The sequence below is a fragment of the Ixodes scapularis genome, unplaced genomic scaffold, assembly GCF_016920785.2.
Source record: "Ixodes scapularis isolate PalLabHiFi unplaced genomic scaffold, ASM1692078v2 PGA_scaffold9__187_contigs__length_104089568, whole genome shotgun sequence".
Classification (NCBI taxonomy): Eukaryota; Metazoa; Arthropoda; class Arachnida; order Ixodida; family Ixodidae; genus Ixodes; species Ixodes scapularis.
Genome location: NW_024609884.1, coordinates 15,968,238 through 15,992,726, shown reverse-complemented (window position 1 = coordinate 15,992,726; position 24,489 = coordinate 15,968,238). Strand labels below are relative to the sequence as shown.

The 24,489-nt window shown below is 44.2% G+C and overlaps 1 protein-coding gene across 6 annotated transcripts in view; it reads right to left on the bottom strand.

Moving 5' to 3' along the window:
- LOC8051292 (serine/threonine-protein kinase PRP4 homolog) overlaps window positions 1-24,068 on the bottom strand; it is a 28,987-nt gene extending 4,919 nt beyond the window's left edge. For 4 of the 6 annotated variants that reach the window (XR_003918717.4, XR_003918718.4, XR_006076804.1 and 1 more), the window contains exons 1-17: window positions 23,822-24,022; window positions 18,388-18,876; window positions 17,735-18,124; window positions 14,524-14,676; window positions 14,256-14,372; window positions 13,663-13,747; window positions 12,978-13,070; window positions 12,727-12,835; window positions 10,149-10,210; window positions 9,720-9,807; window positions 9,455-9,602; window positions 8,948-9,085; window positions 8,672-8,825; window positions 7,763-7,877; window positions 7,368-7,606; window positions 5,271-5,476; window positions 946-1,087 (exon numbers count right to left, since the gene is read on the bottom strand). Coding sequence is in view for 2 of the 6 variants with exons in the window: in XM_029981110.3 (XP_029836970.1) it covers window positions 5,273-5,476; window positions 7,368-7,606; window positions 7,763-7,877; window positions 8,672-8,825; window positions 8,948-9,085; window positions 9,455-9,602; window positions 9,720-9,807; window positions 10,149-10,210; window positions 12,727-12,835; window positions 12,978-13,070; window positions 13,663-13,747; window positions 14,256-14,372; window positions 14,524-14,676; window positions 17,735-18,124; window positions 18,388-18,876; window positions 23,822-23,892 (2,655 nt within the window). In the remaining 4 variants the exon portion in view is untranslated. Of the gene's footprint in view, window positions 1-595; window positions 1,088-5,270; window positions 5,477-7,367; window positions 7,607-7,762; window positions 7,878-8,671; window positions 8,826-8,947; window positions 9,086-9,454; window positions 9,603-9,719; window positions 9,808-10,148; window positions 10,211-12,726; window positions 12,836-12,977; window positions 13,071-13,662; window positions 13,748-14,255; window positions 14,373-14,523; window positions 14,677-17,734; window positions 18,125-18,387; window positions 18,877-23,195; window positions 23,364-23,821 lie in introns of those variants that run through there. The other 2 variants (XM_029981110.3, XM_029981111.3) reach the window with 2 other exon arrangements.
- Window positions 24,069-24,489: the final 421 nt, after the last annotated feature.

Here is a 24,489-nt window from a genome sequence, read left to right as displayed (position 1 = left end):
TATTTTATTATCTGTGCTCAAATACAACACGAGCATTGGGAACACAAGAAGCTTAAAGGGCTTCTGAAAAGGTTAGAGCAAAAGTAACTTATCATACCAAAGTTATGCTTAAGGACCACATAAAAAACAATGATTGAAGTACCTTCCAGCGCCCTTGCTTCAAAACACAAATATTAAAACAGTATGCTCAATGACAGGGGAAGAACATGTGCCTTGGATGTTCTGCTTCCAGTGTCAACTCGCTGCATTCAGTAATTCCTCAACGTAGCAAGTTCACAATAGAAGTGAGGCATCCACATTGTTTCAAAATCTGTGTAACCAATGCCTGTTTGTATGTGTGTGCAAATATGGTGCTTATTTTCATATATAAAAAAAAAAAAAAAATTCATGAAGCGTTTGCAAGTTTCAGAACTGGCCATGTTATTTGCAAGCTGCAAATTTTTATAAATGAAACAAAATAGCTTCTTGCGAGCAGTCACTTTCCGTTCATGACAAGAACCAGCCACTAAGAAGAAACTAACAAGAAAAATTCAACACAAACACCGGTGAAGAACACTAAAGGCCACCGATGCCTCCAGTGAGTTGGACTCATTGATTATATTTTTACCAATTTTATTTTGTTTTCACGTTTCCTGTTATGTAACAGATACTGAGAATGACAATGGTCAATGCAAATGCATCTCAAGCCTACATCTGTAAAGAGGGCTATGCACAGGGATGTCAATTAGAAAATGAAAAGGCTGATGAAACTCTGATGTGCGATAGTCACCGCCAAGATCATCAAATATTTTGGACATTGCTTTACAAACCACTAAAACTTCCTCAGAGTAACATGCAACTTTATTGAGAAACTGGAACTCTGTATGACAAGCATGAATTTGCATGCTGATGTGAAACATAGTAGAAACGAAATGTCCAGCCCACGGTTTAACTACCCAAAAATACCTGTCAGACGGCAGGAGATAGCCTTATTCAACTCTCAACATAATGGCATGTCAGCGAGCATCTCCACGAGTGTGCTTTCACCAAAAGCTGAAGTGGTCTCGTCCTTTTGCTGCACGAAAAACTTCAGCCCAACTCTGTACCCCTAAAACAGAGAGACAAAAAAGCCATGTTACACTGTCCAACAAGCTGAGGTCCTATCCAGGAACACTGCATAGAATGCACTTGGAGCAGATCAGCTTTGACCTGGCTGCAAAGGACACACGGTCCTTGAAGTGACCGAAGACACTTTGAATATTTCGCCAATGGTCGCACCAACAGAAAAATTGTAGCTACAGCAAGCAGAACTGCGAGCAAAGGTCAGTCAAGAAGGAAAAGATCTGTAATGGTAGCTTCAGAAACACCTACTGCTACTGCTCCAGAGGGCAAGAAATATCTGCTTAGGAGTGGTTTCTAAGTTCATTTTCTTGCACATTTGCACCACAATAGCGAAACAAGCATACTTCTTGCAATTTTTCAAATACTTCTGTTTATGCTACAGGAACTGAAAGCGTCATCCTCGTATGCTTTAAACGTTCAATTCCTGTAGATCTCAGCCAAAAAACTCGGTAAACATGATATTTATATATTCTATTTTTATTTGCCAAGACTGAACTAACCACAGCTGTCTTATTGTTACATTTTTGCATGAATTGCTTCATAGATTAAAGCATTCATACAGAATACAATTGCTTTATAGATTGAAGCATTTTTGCATAAATTAATTGCTTCCAGGGCACGGAGACTCGGTTAGTGCCATAAAAGGATGATCAAAACACTTTGTACCCCTGTTAGTCAAACATATCATTTGTCAAAATGAGAAACATCTAATGCAGTTCTGTTGTCAATCCGTCCCCCAAAGTTAGCGCTGTTACTGTTCTCATTTTTTTGGCACTGCATCACATCAGAAATTTGATTTGCTATTAGGCATATTTACATTGTATAATACTAAATTAATTTGTGTGCAGAATATATATTTCACCATTTACAAGGTTCTAAGATCTTTGAGGAGCACATTAGTTATTCAAATAATTTTTGCAGCTTTCTTTTTGTATATTTTACAATTTTATATGCTGGCTCCAGGAATGACTGAATTAAAATAAATGAGTGGAATCCACAAAACGTCCCAATCAACTTTGTATAGAACATACTTCATTGATTGATTGAACCTAAAGTCACCATGCTAAAAAAACAAATCAATCCTCACCTAGTGCTAGCAACTTTAACCACTTACTAGAGTGGACGAATCCAAGATGCTCAAAGAGGCCCGTGTGAAACTACCTTCATTCTTGCACAGCAACGCAAAAGTTAAGAAGGCGTATAAACACATGCACTACCAAACCTATTGTTCCAACATTTGCATTGCTTCTGTAGGATGGACTGCATAGTGGCATACAGCTTTTTGATGCTCTTCAAGTATTTATTTTTGCAAAAATATATAAACAAAGTAGACTTTACTGAAGTTGTATGAACCATCTCTAAACAGTGAAACTACCAAGGTAGAAACTTCAATTGGTACATCCTACTGCAATTGAACCTTGCTCAAAAAAGAGGAAGATATATTATGATTTGGGTGAAGGCTTTTTGTTTTGCCAAGAATGTTTATTTTCTGCTTTCAGAAGTTGCACAAATACTCATTTATAAAAATGGCACAGGTAGTGCATAAGGACAAAAAACCTCAAGCCTGTAGGCAAGAAAAAGGCAACACGGATGCACATGCACTAACAAAGAAAATATTCCCAATTTTTACATTGCCTTTGTAAGATGCACTGCATATTGACAAACAACATTTTCATGCTCTTCAAGTATAGTTAATTTTGTAAAAACAAATAAGCCTTCATAACATGAAGGCTTATGGCCGTTCATATAATATATATGAAGGCTTGCAGTCTTAATATTTTTTGTCATTATGTTTGAAATCTTACTTTTTGTTCAGACAGTCTATCTCTACTTGGATCATTGCCAAGACCTGCCTAGATATCATATTTCCGTGCATATTACTTACCCCTGCATATAACCTGCACTCCATACTTACAACTCACACACACAAAAAAAAGAAGACCTTGCATACTAACAGTGCAAAGCAATGCTTAGTGCTAAAAACAATATTCTAATATGAATATTTGGACACTGCTATCGACCGAAATGCCATCATTTTCCCAGAGTGCACCAACTTCCTATCCCATCAATGCAACCGCTGATGCAGGACTTATTGATACTTTAAAGCACCATCTTGTCGGGAACTGTCTGCGTTTAAAGACCCTCACCTGTATTCACCAGGCGCGAGTAGCGCCTGTTTAACTCCCGACTAGCGACACGTTGACTAAAAAGATCACGCGGCGAGCGATAGTCGCCGCTAGGTGAGCGCTTGGTATTTACTGGTCGTGTTTAGCGCCTATTCGCCCTGCGCGACTAAGAAGTCGACTAACAAATCTTAGTCAAGGGGTAGGGCTATTTTAGCCGGTGTTTAATGGGTGACTAGCGGCTCAGCGCCATGGCCAACTCAATTCACCACTGACCACCAACGTTAACGAAGCACTTACTCTGTCTCGGAATGCTGGGGGACACATGTAGAAAGAATTGGAGGAGCAAATATAGTGTAAATATCCATGTTCAACGGCCAGAGATACCGCTAAAGCGATCTCAGCAGGGCGCAGGACGGCGAAAAAAAACACATTTACGGGCGCTTTCATATTTGTTTATGTCGCTGGCAATGCGGCTTCCGTATTTCTTCCTTGCGTTCATTTTAATTTTTCTTTGTAAAACTCTGTCTCGGGCAATTAGTCTCTCATTGTAACTTTTTTCTTCCTGATAAAAAAACAATTAAATATTAGTTTTTATACGATAAAATACCGATTTATGCAGCGGCGTTTAAGTACGCGTTGCGCGTGACCTATCTTTTTATGTCACTTCCGCTGCTTAGTTCTGACTAGATAGTCACCCGCTGGCTTTGCGCTCGTGAATACCGCAGAACTAGTCGATCCTTAGTCGCTGAATTTTTCTCTTAGTTCGCGACTACTTAGTCGCGATAATGACTTCAAAACAGCGCTAGTTAGTGACGACTGGTGAATACGGCTGCCTGCTTCTTCGTCCTCCAATCCCTTATACACGACTCATCCCCATAATATCTTCAACCTGTTGCTGTTTCCGAAATCTTCAGCAATGCTGACAATTTTAAGCCTTTGCTGCACCCTAAGTGATAGCCGCCAAGCGCTGCTCATAGTGAACAAGGCGAATGAGGTTCCGACGATAAGCAGCTTGTCGGCAGAAAATATACAAAGATGGTAACCTTAGAAAAGGAGAATAAGGTGAACAAGAGAGATGAAAATCCTTAGGAGAGAATAAGCTCATTGTTGTGAATGTGGCGAAATTAATGTATAAGCCGTACCCCTAGTTTGACTTAAAGCTTATTGAATTTTTCGTGCGGGTAATATGCACCAAAAATGAGCTACAAGCTTAGTGCCAACCTTAAGCATGCCTTTATTACATTCGCCAACCGATTTTTTGGACCCGTCTGATTATTCATACGTTTTTGTCAAACCGTCACTCAACCCATAGAGTTAATGTATAACATTGACTGAAATTTGGGACGCCATAAAGCTTATTGCTCGATATTTTGGGCATAATTTGCGTGATTTCCTTAGCTTACAGCCACAAAACAGTCGCTGCGATAGCGCCGCAAGCTTAGTTGCCGCCTTTTTGGGTGTTTTGATTTTTCCCTGTAGCCTCGATACCACGTCCTACGCAATAAACAAGCTAGGTTGAGGCTATAGTGGGGTTTTCCGGTTCAGCTATAGCGAACATGGCCACAGTCTGCCCATTCTTATATACTAGTTCTTCCAGTTCTTCTCGCGGTCCGTGTTTTTCGAGTGCGACCGCGAAAAGAGCGGCCATCTACCGTTATTGTGGTCTTTGAGCACGAAGGTTTTTCGCCGATAGGCTTAGTATTGAAGCAAACTTGGTGGACTGAACGTTGTATCCAAATAGCGCCAAATGGTGCCAACTTCAACTTCGCTGTTTGTGCCAATGAAGGCGCCAACAAAGCGCAGTACCATGATCAAAAAGGTCAACAAACAAGTGAAAAGTGAACAATATAAAGCGGAAGTTGCACGAGAACTTAAAATTGACATCCAGCCAAGTGGAAAGTGGCCAATACGCAGCAAAATATGCGCGGAAATTTGATAATATTTTGGCTGAAATCGATTTTCCGACCTGCTTGATTGTTCGGGCAATTTCAGGGTCCCCTCTGAGTCCGAGAAATTGGTCAGCAAAGTATACAGATTACTCACGCTCAAATCTTGTCATGGATGAATGGGTGCGCCAGTGACTGGTTAATCGAAATTCTCTTGGCAGGGTCAAGAGCCAGTGCCTTCTCCAAAAGATCCTTGAGTTGTCCCACCTTCTTCAATTGATCTTCAGGCAAGCGCTGCCGCCCAATCAACTCGCTCGACAGGTCACGCATCTGATTGATGTTTGTCATCACAACAACTTTTTCCTGAAAAGTCACATACAAATGGAATTAGCTTAAATTATACACCAACACGCGGCTCTGATGTCACGCAGCTGCGGTGGCACTGCTGTCGACACAGCGCATGTGCACACATATCACTTGACACGGATTTGGTTTCTGTGCATGTGCAGTACCCACACATGGTGTGAACAAATGCGGACTTGTTTGCAAAGCGCGTGTAAGTCTCAGCTTATCCTCTGCCAGGAACAATAGTTTTGGAAGTGTGAAAGGAATCTGGTGATTGCTCCTCGTCATCACATGCTTAACCACAAAGCAATAACAGGAGTTGACACGGTACTGGTTCCTGTGCACACGCAGCACCCACACGTGGTGTGGACAAACGCGGACTTGTTTGTCAACAGTGTGTTGGTTGTACTGCAGGGGGTGTGGGCAGCTGATATCCGAGACATCTATTTCCAATAAAGTGAACTTGGATTTGCCAGATCGTTCTAAGTGCTCACACAACTTCCACAAGATACAAAGGCCATTTCTCTTCTAAATGACACTTAGAGCTCTGCACGGATAAGTTTGATTATCCGCATCCGCAGACTTCACATCTGGAAACTTTTTACATCGTTGTATCCATATCCGATCCGCATCCGCGAAATGTGGAACCACATCCGACTCACAATCCAGGCATTCATTGTATATCATATCAAGCATGAAAAAAAAAAAAAAATACATGTAGCACTTTTTAAGTTGTTTGCTTATCTTTGTACAAAGAAATCTTTGGGTCACCATTCAAAGGGGATGTCATTTTATCATTATCAGTTTCATTGTATTTATATTAAAAGCGATCAGCCTTCCCGAGACACTGCGCGTCGAAGGAAAAATGATCTCAGTTATGTGACTGTCCTTGGAGTCCACGACACTCTGCCTGGAGAAAGTCTTACGCTCTTTCCCTGCCAGTGTAATAGCTTTTTCAGGACGATTGATGCCCTGCATTCTTTACTTTTTCTAGAAAGCATTTTTGACAAGATGGAACGCACTAACTGAAACAATCTTCAGTGAGAATGAGATCTTTCTCAGGATCCCTATCGTCTCTTCACACACGTTTTGTGGAAATATGTTTCGTGGACAACTTTTCATGGACATACATTTCATGGACACACGGTTCATCGACGCTGTACGTTTTGTGGGTACATGCTCCTGTGACGTTTTGTTGACAATGCATTCCTTCACTAAGCCGCTAAAAGCTAGCATGCGATTCACTAAGGCACGCTTAACCAAACCATGCCCCCCTCCCCCCTGTAATCCAGGCGAGATGCAAATAGTTTGTTATGAAAATAGCAGGGTTGTGTGTGACGAAATGTCTCAGGTTTTTCTATGAACTGGCCGGTGGCATTCAGCCGACGAACTGAATGCTACCAGGCAAAAATTTAAATCCAGATCCACGGATATCCGCATCTGCAGCCCCTGACATCCGCATCCGAACCGCAACCCACCAAAATTAGTCTAATTTTAATCCGCATCCGTCAATTTACTGCGGATATCCGCGGATATGCAGGGCTCTAATGACACTAAATATTAGTGCTATGCAGCTCACTATATTCAAGTTGTGCGACTCTAACCTACCTGTTGTGCTATGGTGCCGAACTTACCATTCAGCTGATGCAATTGCCACCAAACACTCACATTAAATGCACTTGGCCAACAGCAAAGTTTGATTCTACAACAAGCAGGCGCCCATTTTCCTTGGAATCCATTTTACTTCAGAAAAATATTTCCTGGCCGCGCTTTGCATTCATTAGTCTAGGGACCACTGAGAGAATTCCAATATCACACAATAGTGCATGCTAGGAATGAAAGGATAACAGTAGGGCCATCCCCTCTGACTACAGAACAGGAATACTAGAATAGGAAAACTGAAGCTTACTCTCTCGGTAACCTTGTCAATCTCGTGGTAGAGAAAGTTGCAGTTGTTGTCAAAATGCTGCTCCCTGAAGATGCCCTTGCGGATGAGTCGGTTGGGAAACTTCCCTTTCAAGTCCATACAGAATTTGAGCATCTGGTTGTTTGACTTGCCGGCAAACATGATCTTTCCCGTGTAGAGCTCATAAAGCGTGCAGCCCACGCTCCACATGTCAATGCTGAAGTCGTAACCCAGGCCAAGAACTTTATAATGAAAAGGAAAGCACACAGGAGTGTTCCTGCTTTATGAACACTGTCATAAATGGATTGCATTGTAGCACTTTTACTGGTTCACATTCATAAACATAAGGCTTCTTAGAGCACAAGACTTGTGAAATAATGCAAGGCAACCATACTTACTGATTTCAGGGGCCCGATAAAACCTGCTCACAAGGTATGGCGTGATGTCGTTGTCGGCCACATGAGAAGCAGAACCGAAGTCGCAGAGCTTCAGAACAAGTTTGGTCTCATTCACCTTCAGAAGAACAAAAAAAACATTTGTCTAGCAAGAGCAAAAATTCTAAAAATTTCTTCCACACTTTTGGCATCTGCATTAATTCCGTGATAAAGCACTTGCTACATCACACACTAGATCCATACACCTTTGACTTTCTTTCAAAAAGGAAAGCTAAAACCAGATAGGCATTGAACAAAAATATATTCGAGTTAGAGAAAAGAGGGATTATTCTTATTGGATGCAAAGTCAGAACAAAATTTCTAAATCACAGTCTGCTAATAAATCAGTTAGAGTAATTGAATTACTGAAATTAAATTACTTTTTGAGTAACTTGTAACTGCAATTCATTTTTTCCCCATAAAATGAATCAAAATTTAGTTACATTTCAGCCTCAGTGATAGCAAAATCGAAATTGCAATGACAACTTTTGCCATGATTTTGTCAAGCTGGAGCTTCATTTAATGGATTCACCGACAGATAAAAATACAGCAAGTCCGACTGTAAATGTAAAATGCCACATACTGGATCATCAACGGTCACACAATGCATGGACGAACACATTCCAATGGGGAAAACTGCTATAACATCAACATCGTTGAGGTTGGGTGGCTTTCAAAGAAAAGTAACTTCAAGTTAATTACTTTCTGTACACTGTAATTTTATTTGTAATTAACTAATTCTGCAGCAAAGTGGTTGCAAATGTATGAAAATATACAAGCTTGACATTAGACATCTTCAGTCTAAGCCTGAATTGACTTTTTTTTTTGTCATCTGCACAAATGAGGGTTTAGATGGATCTCGTACAAACTCACCAAAATATTGTCTGGTTTGATATCAGCATGAAGTATGTTGCACCTCTTTAGTAACTTCAGGGCAAAAAACAGCTGCTGGCTGTAGGAGCGGACTGCTTTGATGTGGAGCCCAACATCTTTACCATACTTTTTCAGCACCTCCCGAAGGTTCATGCTGAAAAAAGAACAAAACAAAAAAAACATTCGACTCGCACTACTATTGTTGACTGTACGCACAGGCGGAGCGTAGCCTTGGTGTGTAAACCCTAGCAAGTTATGAACCGAGTACCTGCTCACCTGAGTGGCTCAAACACAAGGCACAGATGCTGCTTATGAAAGAAGTGCCTGAATAACCGCAGGCAATGGAATCTGTCATCAGGGTCAGCATCATTCAGTCGTCTCAGCATCTCTAGCTCCTTTAGTCCAGTGCGGTGCCTGAAAGAGATAAAGAATGAAAGGCTAGGTTATTTTTCAGGGTGGCCAAGGCTCTCTCAAAACCAAGAAGTGTGAGGACTCTCAGTTTACTCCATTTCACCTTACAATGAACTGCAACAGACGTTAAGAACCATCAAAGCCAATCCAGTGCCGTACGACGGTCACCTTCCGGAGTAGCACAGTGATGCGAGGCAAGAAGTCACATGATACGCTCATAGCGCTAGACTGGCTCATAGTGCCCGCTGCGGTCCAACGCAAGGTCAAACGGAGTATAGTACACAGTTGGTGTAGAAGATACACACTGCCAACAAATGACAGAGGCATAAGTAACTCTGGCTAGACTAAGGACAATCAGTAGGAACCACTCACATGACTTCATTGTTTCGGATGATTTTTACAGCCACATCCTGGTTTCCCCGTGCCATGTCCCTTGCCCGAATCACGTTACTGAACACACCCTGTCCGGTGTAGCCGTAGACGGTGTATCTTGTGTCAAGAACTTCACCGATGCGCACACCTGTAAAAATTGAGAGCAAAGACTTTGAGACATCTTCAAACAATGCTAAAGGATATGAGCTGGTGTTCATTCATGGGTGGACTGATGATTTGATTGCCAGTAAAACAATCAACTTACGATAATAGCCTTCGGCATCATCCCAGTTGTCAGTGAGGTTGGGATTCTCCTGGGCGCGTGACGAGGTTTTCTGCACGGAATTTGGACTCTGCAAACAAAAACCAGTATAAGGACTCCATGACAGACAAATTTGAGGGATCGAAAACCGGTTAATTAAGAAGGCGCCCTGGAAGTTCTGACTTAAGTGCGAAACACATGTACGACGAAACCGTCCGATCCGACGTCCGACCACGCAGTGCGACAATCGGAGGCGAGGGTTTTCAACGCTCTCCGATGCTACGAAAACCCTCTTCCCCCAAGGTCATTCCGGCAGTCTGCACGTCGGATCGGAAGGTTTCGTCGTACATGTGTTTCGCACTTTAAGCCACCACATACGCACACATCATGCTGAACTCGCAAACTTATATAGTTCGGCGTGGACATACTCACAGAGTAGTTTTCAGCAAACATATCTTCGGAAAACATGTCCGGCTGCTTCTTTTTGTCTTGACCTGGGGTGGGAAACGTACACACCAAATATGCAATGCTCGCGGTCTAACCGCAAGAAACAAACAATATGAACTGTTAATTCTAAGTGCCCCTTGTACCAATAACCCTAGATCAAGGGTCTCCAAATTTTTTGGCTAAGGGGCCGGATCGGGATCTGTCGCGGTCTCCAGGGCCGGAAAATAAACAAGTAAATACAAATAAGGAAGCACTAAATAAATATCCTAGATAATCATTTAAATACAAAATTGAAACTAACGAGTAACTATAAAAAAAGTATCTAAGGGGGATGAATCACAAATATATATACCTACTTCATATTAAAATTTAATATTAAGCTAAACATGACATTACACAATAAGTGGGACCCAGAAAACTTACAAACCGAAGCACCTAGGAACTTTGGCACGTCTACAAAGGGCAGAACACTAATGAGAACGATAGAACTTGTGGTAACAATATGCAATACGGTAGCTAAGACACAGGCCATTAAGTGCCATGCGGAGCGCAAGTTTGTCTGCTTTTTTGCAGGGGTTGTGGCGACGTCATAATGTCGAGCTCCGATTAGTCCTGGTTGAAGAAAAATGGGCTAGACCTCAAAGCAGCTTGCTTTAAGGTCTATCCGCTGTCCTTCAATCGGAGTTAATCAGAACTTGGCGTCGTTCTGACGTCACCACAACTTTTGCGCAAGCAGCAGACGACTTCCTCCATATACACGTGAACACAAAGGAATTGCAGCCAGTCTTGGGTAGTAACGCGTTACTAGTAACGCGTTACTGTAACTTCGTTACTTTTTCGGTAACTTGTAACTGTAACGAGTTACTTTTTAAGAATGTAACTTGTAACTGTAGTTCTATTACTTTTTTCTGAGGTAACGATGAAAGTAACGACGTTACTTTTGTCGTTACTTTCCAGTGTTTTATGAATAATATATCATTAAACGAGTATAATCTAGCTATTCCTTGCACTTTCCAAAGTGTCTGTTCCGTCATTTTGAGTGTCAGTTGGCCTTGCACAAACTTGAGAATACGTTCTTTCTCGCGAGTCACTACCCGAATATAGCCACGTGTAGATTTGATGAAGAAAAAAAAAAGAAGAATGTAGTTATCTTTACGCACTTGCTTGTACTTTGTGACTGAACACTTACATCTTAGTATATTGAAGCACTACCTATGTTGCGGTTTTTTTCTTTTCTGCGCACGCATTTTAATCGGGTGAATCAACCATGAAACAACAATACACGCGGAGGGAACTTCGTATGTTTCGTATTTTGATTAGTGCCACTACTCCGCACTGCGCATGTTTTGTATATTGATTTGCGCCACTACTCCGGCGTGGTTTCAACGGTGGAGGCAAAATTTACAGTTGTTTGCGCAGAGCTTGTTTCGGGTTTGCCGGGTACGAACTGAAATATATCAAAGGAGTCCACGAACACAGCGCAGCCGTCAACGAGCCAGCAATGTGCTAGTGCTACAAGGATAGGGATGTTGATGAGAACAGAACAAAGAACAAGCATGGCCGGCGTACAGAGTATTTTTCTGCGGTGAAGTTGGTTGCTAACTATTTGACCACAGTATGCAAACTTTGCAACAAGGAGTACTCCGACAATAAGTCTTCGTGTTCAAATCTGAGAAAACACATCCAGTTTAATTTTTGTCTTTATTCTTTTCATAATATTGACTAATTTTCAGCTAAATTATTAAGTTTGAATTTACCGCTATTGTGAAAGCCCGACTGATTCGTGTCTATATTTTTTCTTTCAAACATTAGTTTTTCCTTAATTTTTGTGTTATAGAAGAGTAACTGAAAAGTAACGTCGTTACTTTTTGAAAGTAACTGTAACTGTAACGAGTTACTTTTTTGTTGCGGTAACTGTAACGGTAACTTCGTTACTTTTTTGTGAAAGTAACTGTAACTGTAACGAATTACTTTTTAAAAGTAACTTACCCATGACTGATTGCAGCTTACATAGAGCTAAACGGATATGAATCAGGGGACTAAGAACAGTTACGCTGGTGATGACAATGTCCAATAAATAATATGGCAAGAGGACCCGTGTCAGTTTCTTCTAATTCATTGTGGCATCTTAGTTTCCGCAGCTGGTGCGTTGTGCGGCGCCGTTCTTTACTTTTTGCGCCGGTAGCAGTGGGCCAGCTGGAAGCGGGCCATGGGCCGGGCTTCATTAAAAGGACCGCGGCCAGTTACGGGTTGGTCGGAAGACATCTGCAAGCCGGACTTGGCCCGCAGGCCGGGGTTTAGAGACCCCTGCCCTAGATTATTGGTTAGGCCCAGTAATAACCTGCAATTCATGGACTACACAATTTCTACTTGGTTTTGAAGTGCGCACGGACATGTGCCAAACGCGATAAGATAGCTGAGCTCGGACACAGGTCAACCAGGAAAGGCAATGCACTTCCAATACAGAGTTCCAGTCCCGTGTAAAGGGTACTAGTGTATGCACAGACGCTTCCTCCACATTCAAGGCTATTGTGAACTGCCAGTAGAACTGGGGACCACTTACCTGTGTCGGCCTCGCTGTTGCCTTCTTGGACCATCATTTGTCGCTTAGCCATTATGGCTGCCTCAAAGTCGGTCGTATCTTGGCTGTTTTCAATGTTGATATCGGAAGCCTGTTTTGAAAGCATAAAATCACACCTCAGAAGAGACAAAGAGCTTGCCATAAGGTTTGCTGCTTATTTCCTAAAATAGACAAGTTCATCCCCCGCCCCCGCCGCCCCCTCCCTCCCTCCCTCCCCCCAGAAGAAAACTAACCATGTTGTCAATGGAGGCTGAATCAGGAGTGCCTGGGGAATGTGCTGGTGAAGATAAACCACTGCTTTCAACTTGATTTTCTACACCCAGCCTCTGAAATGCAAACACAGATCAGCGTTAAAACAAAGTAGAAACGGAAGAACACGTTAACCCAGAATATATTTGCGCTAAAGTGACTTTAGCAGGAGGACCAAAGGAAGAAAGATAAATGGTAAACTGAAGCCTCTGTAATATAGAATTTGAATATAAAAACAAATCTTCAAAAGAGAGAGTAAATGAAGCAATGTACACATCAAAGTTCTAAAAATTCTAACTCAGTACTGAACAAAGTATGGCAGAATCGCATGTATCAGATGGAAATATACAGGATGACGCCCTTTGCTCATACACCAAGCCAGTAAACAAAAAGAAAAAAAAAATCTCCAACCACATCATAAAAAACTTGGCAAGTGCTTTCAGATGCAAAATCTGGGTCATAAGTGCAACAAGAGACATATCAATAGTTCAGCCATGCCATGACATGGAACGCATGCTACAGGCCCCGTTCTAGGTTTAAATTACTTTTTTTTAACTATATAGCCGTTTTTAAGACTGTGCTTGGTCCAGCTTGTGAGACAGTTGTTTAAACTAGCTTCTCCTTTTCGCTGCAAAGGATCCGCGCCAGCACGCGGCAGTCGTGACGGACCTTCAGCAGCTCTTGCCTCTGTTGCCTTTGCCGCTCAATCACTTTCTCTTCGTCCTCCTCGTCCTCAATTTCAATGTCCTCGAGCCTGCAGGCAACACGGTGAGTCGTCAAAATCGGTACTACGAGGAAAGCAAGAATCGGAGAGAAAACACTTCCCAAAAAATTTCGAGTAGGTCAACTTCCCCACTCAAAAGCAAGAGAACGTCGAAGTGACCGCCGTGCCCGATTCGCCGCATCCTATTGATACACCTCGCTGAACTCTCCCTCATTTATGCGGTGTCTCATCGCCATAGAGTCAACAGAGTTGATTTAACGATGACCCCAGTCTATACTCTATTTCACTAGTTGCACGCAGCATTGTGGAAGCTATGGGCAGGAAAGAGAGGAAAACCGCTTTTGTAGAGAGTTTTCTTTGTGAGGGACAAAAGTGATGGGGGCTTCACAAAATATGGTTCAGTTCAGGGGGGATTTCCTCCTTTCCTTACACTCGAACTGCTGCATAACACTCTTGCCCATGTGCCTTTAATAATGTTGTAAGTCTGATTTTCCCACGCTCATTTGGAGAAGGTGAAGTGGAAGGCGTGCCAACTGACTCTTCCGACGTTGATGAAGGGGATTTCGGCTTCTTCCTGGAAGAGCTGTTAGCGTGGCGCCCGCGGTCGTCTTTACGGTCCCAGCGGTCTTTGTTACGTCTGGCCCGTTCGTCCATCCTGCGATGTAGAACTTGGTTAGTGGAACTTGGCACCTCTGCTACCAAAGATGTGCAGTGCTGTTTTGCCACGGCAGGGGGACAGCAGAATGCCCGTGAACCAGAGGAGAAAGACGAAACTTGCGGTGGAGAAAAAAACGTGCAATGCTCACCGTTGGCTGGCGTGGGGCGACCGACTCCGAAGGCCCGAGGCCGGCGCCCTGGGGTCCCTGCGGCGAGGGCTGCGCGAGTGCCCGCTCCGGTTGCCTCGCCGCGGGGGACTTGCTCGCATTGCCCGACGAGGACTCCTCTCCCGGATAGGGGCCCTGAGGAGGGAAGGCATTGGATGGATGGATGAATGAATGCTAACGGCTGTACCCTTTATAACGGGTGGTAGCTTGCACTACCTAGACTAAAACTGACTAAAACTGGAAACAAAAAGTATAATTCCTCCCCTTGCCCTTCTAAGCTAATTTGCTTCCCCTCTGCAATTTTGTAACTGACACCAGGCGGCACGGAATATCACCAGGATAACCTTTGAGGGATCGGGAAAAAAATCATAAACATCTCCCCTGCCTCCTCCCCCCGGCGAGGGAGTTGCCAAGGCTCCTCTAGTAAAACCTAGCTAACGTTACCCCACCATCGGGCATACTGGAAGACAGGGTTGAAACTTTGGGCCGGAGTCCCGCGGGAGGGAGTCCCAATTTTCCTCTGTGTACTTGTCCCCAGCTGAGCTAGTTAGTTGTACTTCATTAAATTCTCCCTAGATAATTTCCACCAATCCTACAATTTCCTCTTTGTTATTACAGAGCACTCATCATCTATTCTTCCATTCTTGTCTGCAAACCCCAGCGTTGCGGCTAAATTCGTCATCCCCTCCGAGAGGGCAGGAGCAGGCCCTATGCAACAACACCATTTGTTCCATTGTCTCAACTTCCATTTAGCATGCGGCACACCGCATACCCATTTCCTCAATGTTTTTCTGAATTAACCCTCCCTTAATCTTTTCTAACAATGTCTGTGCCATTAGATGTGTTCACTCAGCATTTTGGGGGGCTAAGGTTTACTAATGAACTATAGGATGGGGCACACCTCCAATTTTTAGACCTTAGACTAAATTTTGAAGAAAGTCCAAGTGTTGGTTTTACCAACCATGTCTAAGAAAGGACCTCTCCCTTATGATTCCACCCACTCTAAACTCGTAAAAAGGAGCATTGCGTCCTCTTGCCTACAGACCGTCTTGGAAAAGTCCTGCTACCATTCAATGTCAGTAGGTTTTAGGATGCAGGTACAGCGGCTGACAGAGGCCAGCTTCCCAGCGTCAGATATTCTGGCAGTGGTGCAGATGTTGTTAAAAAAGATTAAGGGAGGGTTAAGTCAGTAAAAAGAGAGACCCAGAAACGGAGTCCAGGTACTCCCTTACATGCATAAAATCTCGCACAATTTGAAAAAGGTAGCTGGCCGTTTTGTTGTCCCTGTTGTTATTTCAGCACCTCGAAAGTTGGCGCAACTCTGCCCTAGAATTGCGGAAAAGTTCGGGGGCAAGAGCCCGTGTGCTGTAAAGCACAGGAACAAGTATGTTGATTGTGTGGCTGGTGAGGTATATAAAATCCCACTAAGCTGTGAAAGAGTGTACATCGGCCAAACTGGCCAATGTATTAATGATCGAGCCCGTGAGCATGATTGGTCACTCTGGTCGACTGCTGGGGGTCACTTGCCTCTGCATTGTGCTGCCTGTAAATGACAGCCCAAATTCAACATCACCATCACCGGGAGGGGCACAGATAAAACCACCAGGGAACTATTGGAAGCGTATGCAATAACAAAGGAGGGCAAGATGCATGCGCCAGCCAAACATCAGTTTTTCTTCACAAAAAAGAAACTGCTTATCTTGACACGTGCTGAAGCGATAGTGCGGTTTACTTCGTTGGTGTTTTTTCAATACATGTTTAGGTGTGAGTCGAGAGCTTGTGTCGTTTGCATCTTCCTTTCGTTTTTGTATATTTTTGCGCGCTGTTCATTTTCGTTTGCTTCTAAACGTGCACTCATGTCTCCTAAGATAATTATTTCCCAATTAGTGCCAAATTCACCAACATCTTTTGAAACACATGTCAAGTGCTGTGCATTTTCCTCGCTTGAATCAGTTCCTGTTCTCAGATAAAACAAATCCTATCAGCATGTCTAAACTTCTGATATTTAACCACATGTGTTCTCTGCAGCTTTCCCCTCTCCCAGCCCCATCCTTTCACTAGCACTCCCAATCTGCCTCCTTTCCGTTCCCCTTCACATTGATTGCATCCCACCCAAAAATAACCTGTCAAGCCAGGGTGGTTCCTCCATATCTCTAAGATGCGTCTCTGCCAATCCATATGCTACAAAATCTTCACAATTCACTTGTTCCGCAATCTCTTCCCGCTTTAGTCTATTTCTGCCCCCCCTGCATGTTTATAAATCCTATATTGAGCTGCTGCTTTTTCCTTCTTCTGCAAGGCATCCAAAGTATGATCCATGTTGCTAGTGGGAAAGTGACAAAAAGTCCTATTGCACACACTAAGTAGGTTCCACAGCAGACAGGGATAAAAAAAAAGTGCATGCAAGTTTAAATCTAAGACACGTCCAAGTAAAATAAGAAGCTCTTTGCCAGCAGAAATACATGCAAAGGTAAAGTGCAGGGCCGAGAAAGTATAGATAAAATGAACTGATATATTTGGTATCTAAAATGCTCAGTAAAGAAGGTACATAATTGTTACTCAAGACCTGAGCAAAGACTCAAACTGTGCAAGACTATTAATGTTTTCCCACAGCCCTCGTGCAGTGGCAGTGGTGGACCTTCACTTCAAAACGGGTACTTATTTTAAAACTGCAAGCAAGCCTTCAATGGAAAAAAAAAAAAAAAAAAAAAAAAAAGGGGGAATGCAAAATGACGATTGTTGAAAAATTCTTTCTCAGAGCCTTCGAACTAGCATCTGATAGTAACAAAAAGAAAAGCACCCTATCCACTACAACTTAAGAAAAGCTCACACCAACAATGATGAGAGAGAACATTTCCAAAACTAATTTCGTAGCAGACACAGAGTCAAGAGGACTGCATCTGCTACAATCCCATCCCATAGAGTATTCACACAAATCTGAGAAGAAACTATATGCCGAAAATAGAAGGTTCAATCTGAATTAATTTCAGGCATGGGCATCTTAAACTGATGGTCTTTAAGCACAAAGCTGCAAAAGGTTTCAAAGACACTATTCCCTGTGGTAAGGATGCATTATAAGAGAGCATGCAGTGACAAAGAGCATGGCAGCATTAGTGACTTCAAGAATTCATTCTTCCTACTTAGCGGGCTCTTGGTAAAATTTCCAGGAACAAGGAAGGCCGCAAGCGCTCACCTCGGGGGAGAGCCCCGACGAGCCATGGGACGTCTTGGTGAAGGACTCTTGTGACGCTCCCGTTCTGGGGGCCGTCGAGGCGACACCGACCGCCGTCGCTCAGCATCTCCCCTGTGCCGTGCAGGAGGGCTTCTCCTCGCAGGCGACACTTTCCTGGGAAGCGAGCTCCTCCTCAGAGGGGAGCTCTTCCGTGGAGGGGAGCTCTTCCGCGGGGGTGAGATCTTCCGCGGAGGTGAGATCTTTCGTGGGGGTGAGGCTTTCCTGGGTGGAGGGCTTCGTCGAGGGGGGCTCCTCTTGGATGGACTCTTGCGATGGCGCGACGGGCTCTCTTTCCTCTGGCCCGGACGCACTGGCGAGGCATCACGTGCGGTCCGTTCAGACCTCTCCTTCCTGAGAAATCAGGCACGAAAGAAGTTGAAAAATGAGCAGAGATGAATTTCGTAACAACTGCTTGCAGCTGTTACAAAATTCTCTCAAGGCAAGTACTCTCATACTGTAGCAGCAAATAATGTTCAGTAGAGGCTAAAAGGAATGGCAAACAGCTGCCATACTAGCTTTTTGCATGCAAACATGCTACGATTACCTCAATGCAAACTGTAAGAGATATATAGATGGACTACACTGACTTCAAAACAAATGCTGAGAAAGCTCACCTGCTTGATCGAGGAGAGGGAGGCTGATCGCGCTCCCTCCGAGAGTGCTCAGATCGCGAGTGCTCCCTGCTTTTGTTCTCTCTGTCCGTCTTCTTCGTGCTGTTCACCGAAGGAGAGTGAGGCCGCTTCTTGCTGCTAGTTTCCTGCGATTTCTTGGAGCTGACCTTGGACTTCTTGACTTTCTTGGTGTCTTCGTCTGAGCTGCCGTAATCGCTGGGCACCAGAGTGTACAGCTTTGCCTGCAAGATTGCCTTCTGCTCCTCCAATTCTTCTAGGTTCATGCTGCTCACTTGGATGCCTGGCTGGCAGCTGGCCTGTGCCGAAGTCGGGCCAGCTGGGGGAGCCTGCTCGGCGCTTGACTTTCGTCTGCTCTTGTCCTTTGTCGAGCTGTGGTGGTGCTTGTGCTTGTGCTTGTGATGCTTGCGCTTTTTATGCTTGCTGCCGCCCTCCTTGCCATCCTTTCGGGTGGACTCGGTCGCAGGCTCCTCACTGCATGATCCAAGATATCTGTCATGACGACAAGGCTCATGGGGTTAGTTTACTGATGGCGCACATTTACGAGGAAGGCACCAAATCTTTTTTTTTTTTTTCTTTCCATCGATGGCACTTCTCAAGGGAGCAATATTATCAGCAATGCACCAAGCACCAAACTACCATTCTCAGCCTCACTCCAACATGAAACAGCACAAAGGCTACAAGCGTGAGTGGGTAGCTTTAACAGAAGTTTTCACTGCACAAGCACTTGTGCAGCCAAGGTGCATTGAAAAACAAGGCACTCATGCTGACATTCTCTGCTGAAGTCCATGTCAGGCTGAAGCAGGTGGAGCTGTGGCACCAAATGTGCAAATCAAATGCAAACAATTTAAGAGTGAAATATGGCTAAATAAGGGCAACAACTAATGGTGCATGTAGAATTTCTGCTGCTGACATGGTTTACAAGTTTCTTAAGTGCTAAGCTTGACAGTAAGCAGTGTTAATGGCCAAAAAACAGTCAATTGTGCCGCATCGGTAGGTTAGAATATTCAAACTGTATTTATCCTATTGATGCCTACACAAGTCTGAAAATGAGTTAGTGTGAATGCAGGAATAGGAAAGTCACCCACTGTAAGTTTTACACTAAAGAGAAGATGGTCAGTGGAAGCATTTTGATGCTGCTTATAAGCGAGTGGGCCAAAAACACTTGAAGCATTACATTTCTACCTGCCAAGGGCTCTAACAGGCAGAGGCAAACATCTGCAAATACTAAGGCTATGACTAGAAAACCCTGACTCGGTGCCCTACAGCAACCTAGGAACAAAATTCAACAGGTCTTGCAAAAAAAAAAATGACCGCATCTCCACGTGGTGAATGATGTTGATTGGGGCAACTCTGGTGGTGCTGATGATACTGATTTTGTTCATAGGTAGTGCTGATTTTTTTTTTTTTTTTATTGCTCATAGGTAGTGCTGAGTTCCAGGTTGCATTTCGACTTCATTATTACTGCTTTATGGTCGGTGAAATGCAGAGCCAGTGGTTCTCCTAGCGGATCAGCTTGGATCCGCTAGAATACGTGGGAACGCATCTCCACCGCTTAAGTCAACGGTCTATGTCAGAAAGAGAATGTGTGATATGGAACGTGGCTATATACGCATTTGAGCATTTGACCGCAGCGCCCTCTCGTCTATAAACGTTGAGCCAATTCATGCAAAGTTTAAAGCGATTATATACGCATTTGACCGCAGCGCCCTCTCCTGTATAGACGGTGAGTGGCTACATGCAACGTTTCATCTGTGACATCCCCAGCTCTTGAGTTACTACCACATCTCAGAGCCCCCTACTCGTCCCGCAGTAGTGGCCGAGTGGTTAAGACGATGGACTAGAAATCCATTGGGGTCTCCCCGCACAGGTTCGAATCCTGTCGACTGTGCAAACATTTTTTCTTCTTTTAAAAAGATAGATGGGATGGCAATCGATGTGAGCACGGACGCCGGACAAGGCTAGACCCTAAGGAGCTTCGCCCCTAAAAGAGCAGAGCCATGGATCACCTTAGATTTTCAACCATCCAAACACAACAAAAGCAATTGAGTATTCCATAATCAAAGTTCGACATTCATACTAATTAATATGGCATTGTCTATTCTCCCGGCAGCTGGGAGAATAATTTCACGAAGTTCTAGTGGCATCCGCCTAAAAAATGGCTGTCTGAAATCATGTGACAACTGCCGGTAGAATACTGACTTTCTTATTCTCCCGGTATTTCGTAGAAACACATTTCATAGACGCTAAACAGGTTTCATGGATGTTTCATGGATGCATACACAAAAACGTCCTTCGCCGCTTTGTGGCGAATGACGTTTTAGCGAACAGCGACGTTTTAACGGGGACGCGTAATGCAGGCACGTAGCCAGGGGGGAGGCCCATGGGGCCCGGGCCCCCCCAAAATCGTCCGTTTTGCTGAGACCTCCTCTCCTCTCCTCTCCTCTCCTCTCTCTCTCTCTCTCTCTCTCTCTCTCTCTCTCTCTCTCTCTCCCCCCCCCCCCCCCCCCCGAAACAAAATTCTGGCTACGTGCCTGGCGTAACGGAGGCACGCAGCGGCGCGCTGCGCTTAGGCCGCTTTGCACTGGCGGTCTGTGGCAGCTCATTATAAAAATGTTAACCCACCTGGGATCACCCGTACAAGCCGCTTCAACATTTTAGCAAAAATGCTAACCACCTGGGCCCACCTGTACAAGTCGCTTCGAGGCAACACTCTGGGGTGACTCATTAGAGAAAAAAGCTATCGGAGCTGTTTTTGGGCCAATAGGAGGCAACCGCTGGAAGAATTTCGGGGAGATTATTCTCCCGGCTACCGGGAGAATAGACATTACCTATTAAAGGACCCATGAAACAAATTTTGGGCTGGAGTAAATCAATTTATATTGGGATTTTACTAATAGCACATCGTTCAGTGGGCCAAAAGAACAAAGGTAGAAAGTCAGAAGCCTGACTTTCGCTACGAAAATTTGCAAAGCATAGCGGACTATTTCGTACCTCCTTCCCTTCGTAAACTCTCCGCCTTTTCACTGTGATACATCCGCGGACCCCGCAGCGCGTCACCGGGCTACTAGCCACCATAACCGGGCCCCCGCAGCGCGTCACCAGGACCCAAGCGCACGTCACACGACACCGGACCTCACTCTTTACCCCCAAGCTGACATTGCGGTGGAAGCTACGCGCTTGCCGGACCAATCAGCCGCCTCCCTTTCATCACCTGACCTCATTCTCTGTGGGTCGGTATGCGCGAGAGAGCGTGATCACGTGGAAAATGTGTGGCTGGCCCAACGAGCATGTAGCTTCCACAGCACTGTCAGCTTCGGGGTGAACGGGGTGGGGAAAGCAACTAGTCGGAATTTTGAGCGACGGGCTAATCTACTGGGGGGACAATGGCTGTGTCCGGCTACACAAGCGAGTTTCCGAGCAAGAGGGGACTCCCCCCTTTCCGACTTCTTGAACTGTTTGGTACAATGCGCGATTTACGAGTTGAGGAGGAAAGCTAAACAGAAAAAAGTTGAAAAAGCGTTTCATGACTCCTTTAATGTGCAATACGTGAAGAGTAGAGCTATACGCACTACATCGTGCACCTTGACTGGAAATGGCTATACGCACGATGTATAAAACAAATGGTTACAACGAGTTTCCGAAGCGGTGGCGTAGCGTAGTGGTAAGGTGTCTGCTTCACACGCAGCGGATCCCGGTTCGATCCCCAATGTGGGCATACTTCTTATATTTTATTCTAGAAGATATTTTTTGTCGAGAATTTGACGATATTTACAACATTTCTTTTTTATAACTAACACTGAAAAAAAAAATGTTGTCAACGAATTTTTGCAGAATTATAGGTATGGGACTCCATTTCCGAAGGTGCAATCGGGGACAGCAGGGCTTGGGTTGCCGGCTGGACGCCGCGAAGCGGCGTGTAGGAGTTAAGTTTTGTAATTACCGACACGCGCCGTTTAAAAAGGGTGACCCAAGTGGCATGAGCTCGCCGCGTAGTACGTATAGCTTTACACATACGAGAATACTGGGAAGCACAGAAATAACTAAAATTACATGGTCTTGTCCATAATTATCTGGTTTTGGTGACAAAGTATGCAATGGGGGATATTTATGGTGCAAACCAAGAACCCATAACTTCAAAAAAAATTGGAAAGTAATCTTCCACGAGAAAAAACAAGCAAGTTCTTATATTTGGTTACTTACTGGCAAGTATGTCAAGGATGCGAGATACGCGGTTAGAAATTAGCCACACAATAATTACGGCACACTAAAGCTCGAACAGCAAACAAGGTATAACTGCACACCTTTTGTTCATTCGTTTAACATCGTGCACACCAGAGAAAAATGGGGCTACACGAGCAAGCTGACGCGCGCACAGCACACGATACTCATACACCACCGAATTTCCGCTCGTGCAAACTACTACTTCGGGGTCGTGCTTTTAACGTAGGTTTGAGACAATTGTGTGACATTATTTTTGGAATGACCGAAAGTACTCATTCATACCGCAATTTCAATATCTACGTTACAGATGCTTTGCGCTTGCAACGAATGACTGAAGAACTGCGACGTTGGTGAAACATTAAAGCAGCCTCCTCACGAACAGGATGTGCTGTGATACACGCACAATCGTCTGCCTCTTTGCAATGAAGAAGGTGGCGTTGAGACAGATCGCGCGATTGATCAAATTAGCACTTGTTTACAGAGAAACAGTCCCGTACGACTGTTTCTCTGGGGACAAGTGCTAATTTCTACTGCAAACAAGGATTGCGGCAACAGTACTTTCTGCTTACCTTTTCGATCGGTCTTTTTTAAACGGTACCATTGGCGTTTCTTTCGTGGTTAGGTATTGTCAAAAATACGCTAATTTATATAACAGCACAGGGAGTTTAACGAACCGTTCCTACTAAGAGCACAGCAAAAGCACCCCACCGAAGCATTGCCGAGAAGCCAAGATCACTGTTGCCAGGTGTACGAAGAGTCGTGGACCGTACGGTCACACACCGGCGATCAAGTAACACGAATGAACCGCCGCGAAGCACGACTGCTAAAAACGCCACTAGATACTAAGCACACAACAGGAAGTGTAGATACCGAAGAAATAGTCTGTACATAAATACAAAAAAGGATGTAAACTGCAACACGACGAAATAAACGCGTTGCAGCGAATCCTAAAAAACGTCCAACAACATTGAGATCACAAGCCCGCCAGAGCTTTCCGCAACTCTCTTCATCCCGTTTCAAAGTAATAAAAAAAAAAAAATGCAACGTACTGCACACGAATATTTTTACACTGGATACAGACTGAGTTAACAGCAGAGGCAATGTATACGATATTCCGCAATCGTAAATGAGTACGTTGAGGAACCAAGCACTACAGATCGGTCAAGAAACCAAGAAAGGAGTGAACCCAACCTACCTCATATCTCCGTTTTTTACGGGCAACAAGTTCTCTATACTCGTAACCATACTCTGTACGCTTTTCGACATTCTCGCAGCGAACTTGATTAGAACACGAAGTGCGACTTAATCGAGTTCTAAGCACATGATTTTAAGTGATCGGCTAACATTCCATCGAGCACTAGCTTGCAAGCGTCGGAGACGGTGAGACCAGTGACCACCACGCGACAAGAGCAACGCAACTACAACGCAAATTTCTTAACCCTGATTGAGGCGGTAACATGCGCCATCTAGGCTGGGTACCAATGGTACCAATTCAGTGAATTCGGAGCTCTGCGGTCGTACAGCTATTTGATGCAACTGTACTATCTGTCGTCATGGGGGTACTAATACTGATATTTTATTTTTACTCAGTGGGGTGGGGGCACCAGTAGCGTAGTAAGGAACGTTTGAGTACGCCCGGGTAATTTCCTGGCCGCTGCCGCTTCGAGTAGGGGTGCGTATGACGAGTCTGACGACAGATGTATCGAGTAGGGGCGCTTGTGACGACAAATGTATCTGAGAGCAGACGACGCTCCGTCTTCCACAACGTTGTGCTACAGTGTACTAGAATACTTGGGTAATGTTGGGACCGGAGAGGCTCGCCTGAAGCGCGTGGTATTGATCGCGACAGGTGTCGACACCGGC